Raw genomic sequence first — 5,068 nt, 5'->3', positions numbered from 1 at the left:
TGTGTGCGTGGTGCGTGCGGTGCCGTCGTGCTGTCTGCGCTTGGGGCTGGGCGGCCCCGGGCCCCGTGCCGTGTTGTGTAAAGACCGTTTTTTTAATTCTGTATTAAGTGCATTCAAGTATTTACACTTGGCCTTATGTACATAGCGGTGCCGCAGGGCGGGGGGGTCTGGCGGATGTGAATGTAAATAAATTCGATATATATTGCTACGCGGGGCTCCGTGCTGTGCCCCAGTCCCGTAACACCCATCCTGGGAACTCACAGGTGCAGAGCAAAGCCTTTTATTGTGGGGAGGAGGGGTCATCCCCACGACATGCCACCGCCGCCACCAGTGCGGCCCCTTTCCCCGAGCCATCTTCCGACTGCAGGAAGGTGACATTGCAGCGGGGCGCGAGTTCCTGCAGCATCTGCTGGAGGTTCTGGGAGAAGCTGTAGGGAATGACAGCAGCTGAGTGCCACGGGGACTGCCCCACACCCCCCATAGGGCACGGGTACCCGGTGAGCGCGCTCACTGTGGGTGCATCTTGTACAAAGTGCCATCCACCCCCACGGTGACGGTGAGCTGCTCCAGGCCGCGGCTTTCCCTCATCTTCTCCACCACGGCGGCCATCCCCGCGGCACAGAGGTGCGCGGCGCGCAGAGACACGGTCTGGCACACCTCCCGCACCAGCGCACTGTCCTCGTAGCTGGCGTCCAGCTCCAGGTTGCTCAGGATGCCCTGCACCTGCACTAGGGCCAACCCGGGGCTGCCCCCACCCAGGGCTGCTGTGAGGAGCGCTGTCACCGTCCCCAGGTGGCGTCCCCTCTTGGGGTGCTGCCTGGAGACCTGGGCTACGGGAACACGTGGGATTGCAGCACTTACGTCTCAATGGTGGAAAGGAACTTGGTCTGGAAGATGTCCTTGTTCTGCAGCTTGTGGGACGACTTGCCGCAGAACAGGACCTGCTCCTCCACCAGCGCCAGCAGGATCTGCCGCACGATCTCACCCAGGTACATGCCGCTGATGAGCTTCTCAAACCTGCTCCGGGCACAGCCCTGCTGCCTCAGTGCCCCCAGCACCCCATAGCACCCTGCCTATCCCACAGCCATCACCTACTTCTGCTTGCCCGCATTGATGCTTTTCTCATCCACCAGTCGGTCGAAGCTGGTGAAGAAGTCATCCAGGCAGCCGTTGTCCCCGAAAGCGCCCCACTCCATGTTGATGCACATGCGACCCTCATCCCCATCCATGGTGCCCACCTTTGCCCTCTCTTCCATGTAGCAGGTGTTGGTCCCTGTCCCTGCAACCCAGCACCAGTGTCTCTCACCAGTCCCAGCCTGGCACCCACAGCTACACGGTTTGGGGTGAGCAGTGGGGAACCCCAGGGAAGGCAGAGGTGTTCCTCACCGACAATGAGGCCAATTTCACATTTGGGGTCATGGTAGCCACAGGCCATCATGGTCCCCACAGTGTCATTCACCACAGCCACCACCTTCAGCGCCATGTGCTGCAAACAGGAGATGGGGACACGTGGCTCAGCAGCACTGATGGCTCTGCCTGGTGTCCCCAGCGGGGTGCAGGGTGGCAACACCAAGCTCAGGGGACAGATCCCCCAGCCCTTTCCCACCTGTTTGCGCTGTGCAGCTTCCCGCAGCATCTGAACCACATCCTGCCCTACACAGCCAGAGGCACTGAAGCCTTTGGTCCAGTTCAGCAGCACAGCCTGTAGGGAGATGAGCAGGGCAGCCCCCGTGGGCAGCATCCTACCCCAGCCCCCTCCCCACGCCCCGAGGCCAGAGCTGCCCCCTCACTTTGTCCAGGCCCAGCTGCTGGCAGGGGAAGGAGAAGGTGAAGCCAAGTGGCAGGACCTCACCCATCAGCCCCTGCTTCATCTGGAAGTCCATGATGCACTCCATGATGTGGTTGAAGAGCTGTGGGGAGAGGCTGCGGTCAGACTGGGGGGATGCAGGGTGGGGGATCTCTCCCACCCCATGTCTGGTGGCACAGAGGTAGCTCCCATCCCTCGCCCTGTCCCTGCGTGCTGCCCCACCGCCTCGCCGGTGCCCTGCATGATGGCCGTGGGGATGACGTAGATCTCATTGATGATGTCGATATTGTCCTCTGCCACGTGCACCACCAGCACACGGAAATTGGTCCCTCCCAGGTCCAGCGCCAAGAATTTTCCTCTCTCTGTGGGGAGCATATAGGGGAAGTAGGACCACAGAACCCCCAGCAGGATCTTTCCCTACTGTATCCCATCCCTCACCGGTGCCGTCAGGTGTGTGGCACACATAGGTGGGCAGCATACGGAGGGAGGACTCAGCATTTCTCTCCCGGTCCAACCCGCGCTCCATCTCCTGTCTCATCAGTGCCTGCACGCGCTGCAAGTCGGCACGGCTGAGCCGCAGTGGGGCCAGCAGCCGCTCCACCTTGTTCCGCTGTGCCACCATGCGCAGAGCCACCGCCGTCACCATGGCCGCCCCCAGCCCGCTGACATCGGCTGAGGGCATGAGGTTGGCCGCACACTCAGGGGCCAGCAGCCCCACCACGCTGCGCAGGATCTCACCAAACCTACGGGCAGGAAGAGGACGGTGAGGCCAGGCACGAGGCATCGCGTGGCCAGGAGCCCGATGTCCCCTCACCTGGTGCTGGTGTGGTACAGCCCGCCATCCACCCCGACGTTGACCACCAGCCGCTCCAGCTGCCGGCTGCGGCACATGTGGCTGAGCACGGCCGCCAGCCCCGTGGCACTGAACGCAGCAGCACGGCTCACCACCGCCCGGCACAGCTGCTGCACCCGACAGCAGTCCCGCTCGCTGGGCTGCAGCCCCAGAGCCTCCAGTATGCCCTGAGCCTTGGCCATGCCATCCTCGTTGCTGCAAAGGAGAGAAGTGTGCTGGCTCGTGGAGCTGATTGCTTGGGGAGTGGGCACCCACCTGTGGCTCTGGGCACTCACTCCATGATTTCCAGGACCTGCTGGGTTGTCAGCACAGCTTTGGTCGCCAGGATGGAGATGTTTTTCCCGATGAAGAGTGCTTGCTCGGAGGCCAGCATGAGTATGGCGTGCCGCACAATCTCCCCCAGATACAGGCTGCCCACCAGCTTCTCAAACCTGTGTGCGGCAGGGTGTCACCTCCTTCCCTGGGCACAACCCTCAGCCCTTTGGGAGCAGCACAATGGCAGGGCACAACGTGCCCACGGGGAGCCCCGGGACCTTTTTCTAGCAGCACACCTCCTCTCCCCAGGGTTGGAGGACTCCTGGTCCACACGGTGATCATAGGGGGTCAGCATATCATCCAGTGCGCCGTCGTCCCCCAGGCAGCCCCACTCACTGTTGATACACATCCGCCCGCTGGTCACCTCTGCCATCTCCAAGAGGTGTGACTCGGCCATGAAACAGCAGTTGGTGCCCGAATCTGCAGGATCGAGGAGGGCTGAGCATCACCATGGCCCCCAGCCCCGTCACAACCCCCAGCCCCACTGCTCACCCACAACCAAGGCGATCTCACAAGGTTTCTCCCGTGTGCTGCACGTCATCATGGTGCCCACCGTGTCGTTCAGCAGGGCCACCACATCCACGTGGCAGAGCTGCCCGGGAGCGTGGCATCATCAGCTCCTCTGCGTGGGGCAGCCCACCCAGCCGGGACCCCCACCCAGCACCCACCTCCTGCTTGCTGATGGCCGCCTGCAGCAGCTGCACCACATCCTTCCCCTCCACGTCGGTGCATCGGAAGCCCTTGGACCAGGAGATGAGTTCTGCCTGCGGAGAGCACGTGGACGAGGCGTCGTCCCCCGGCACAGCGGGGAGCAGAGGCGGCCTCAGCACAGGGCGGTGCTCACCTTGTCCAGTCCCGTCTGCCTACAGCTGAACGGGAAGATGAAGCCCAGGGGCAGGCGGTGCTGGGGATTGCCGATTTCCTCCAGGAAACTCTTCACGCATTGCGCGATGAAGTCAAAGAGCTGTGAAGGCACGGCACGGGTGGGCAGCTGCTCCCCTACCCCGAGAGCCCCCAGCGCAGTGCCCGCCGCCTATACCGCTTCCCCGGAGCCCTGCGGGATGTCCTCCGGCATCTCAAAGACGTGGTACATCAGCTGTGGGCTCTGGTTTCCGTCGCCCGTGAGGGTAACCCAGAGGACGCGGACGTGGCTCTGGCACAGCTCCGCCACCAGCACGTCGCCGCTCTCTACAGAGGAGCACAGACAGGCAGGATCAGGCAGACCCCGGCTCCCAGCGCCACAGCCTCTCCCTGCCCCATCCCGATGCTCGTGGTGGGGCGGCAGTTCCCAGCAGGGACCACCGCAGGGCCCGAGGGAAGGGCTCCCAGCCTCACAGGAGCAGCTCCCGGCCCCGTGAGCAGCACGAGGATCCCGTTCCCATCGCACTCATCCCCGGCACCGCATCCAGCAGAGCCGTCTCACCGGTGCCATCGGGTGTGGAGCAGATGAAGGTGGGCAGCATCCGCATGGTGGAACGTCCCCCGCTCCGCTGGCTCAGCCCCTGCTCCAGGGCCTCCAGCACGCGGCCCTTCACCTCCTGCAGCTTCTCCAGCGTCGGAGTGAGCGCCAGCAGCGCCCGCTGTACCTGCGGGCGGCTCGTTAGAGCTGCGGACACCTCTCCGTGCACACGGGGCAGGGACGGAACTTACCGGCGTGCAGGAGGGGCCCCTGTCCTGAGCTCCCAGCTGGAGGCTCCCCGGGGGCCTGCACGGAGGGAGCAATGGCAGCGCTGAGCCCCGGCTGAGACCCCGCACCGGGGCTGAGGGTCCCCACCCCGGCTTGTGCCTCCCCACCTCCCCTCCGCATCCCAGCTGCACGTATCCACAGCACTGAGGCTTTGCGGTGTCCCGCGGTCGCTGTCCCGACCCGGCAGCCGGGGGTAGAGGGCACAGCTGTGCCCCACGATGGCGAAGGGGCCGTCGTTGAGGCCGAGCGCCGAAGGGTGCAGCTCCCACATCACCGTGCCCACGCACCTGCAAGAGGCCGGAGGGTGGTCCGTCCCCGGGGAGGGGGCGTTCAAACCGTGGCTGGAGGAGGGGACGGACACAAAAGGAGGGACCCCGCTCGCTCCCCGCCGCCCATCCCACGGCCC

The 5,068-nt window shown here is 64.4% G+C and overlaps 2 protein-coding genes across 3 annotated transcripts in view; one reads left to right on the top strand and one right to left on the bottom strand.

Annotated features, from left to right (window-relative positions):
* The window catches only part of UNC5A (unc-5 netrin receptor A), a 25,631-nt gene that overhangs the window by 9,161 nt on the left and 11,402 nt on the right, over positions 1-5,068 (top strand). Inside the window, exon 17 of the mRNA XM_019620311.2 lies at positions 1,778-1,785. The gene's annotated coding sequence lies outside the window, so the exon portion shown is untranslated. The remainder of the gene's footprint in view (positions 1-1,777; positions 1,786-5,068) is intronic.
* HK3 (hexokinase 3) lies at positions 265-5,062 on the bottom strand. Of its 2 annotated transcripts, none has more exons than XM_019620431.1 (19): positions 4,950-5,062; positions 4,626-4,680; positions 4,399-4,561; positions 4,015-4,163; positions 3,820-3,939; positions 3,644-3,739; positions 3,468-3,567; positions 3,212-3,413; positions 2,936-3,091; positions 2,622-2,855; positions 2,246-2,550; positions 2,030-2,169; positions 1,791-1,910; positions 1,607-1,702; positions 1,387-1,486; positions 1,096-1,279; positions 862-1,017; positions 512-745; positions 265-428 (listed from the first exon to the last, which is right to left on the bottom strand). In XM_019620431.1, exons 3-19 carry the CDS (start codon positions 4,442-4,444, stop codon positions 281-283), a joined length of 2,586 nt encoding a protein of 861 aa, XP_019475976.1. In that variant the 5' UTR covers positions 4,445-4,561; positions 4,626-4,680; positions 4,950-5,062; the 3' UTR covers positions 265-280. The 2 variants fall into 2 exon arrangements, with proteins under 2 accessions (XP_019475976.1, XP_019475975.1); XM_019620430.2 differs by having other exon boundaries at positions 4,770-5,050.

This window comes from Meleagris gallopavo, chromosome 15 (assembly GCF_000146605.3).
Source record: "Meleagris gallopavo isolate NT-WF06-2002-E0010 breed Aviagen turkey brand Nicholas breeding stock chromosome 15, Turkey_5.1, whole genome shotgun sequence".
NCBI classification, from domain to species: Eukaryota; Metazoa; Chordata; class Aves; order Galliformes; family Phasianidae; genus Meleagris; species Meleagris gallopavo.
Note: the sequence above shows the minus strand (reverse complement) of the source record. Positions and strands in the feature narration are given on the sequence as shown.

What these genes read in the sequence shown, in the direction of transcription:
- HK3 (XM_019620430.2), bottom strand. Translation starts at nt 4,933, where the DNA reads ATGTGGGAGCTGCACCCTTCGGCGCTCGGCCTCAACGACGGCCCCTTC. An exon ending in CCACACACCTGACGGCACCG is followed by an intron (nt 2,170 to 2,245) that starts GTGAGGGATGGG and finishes TGCTCCCCACAG; the next exon opens with AGAGAGGAAAATTCTTGGCG. An exon ending in AAGCTGCACAGCGCAAACAG is followed by an intron (nt 1,487 to 1,606) that starts GTGGGAAAGGGC and finishes TCCTGTTTGCAG; the next exon opens with CACATGGCGCTGAAGGTGGT.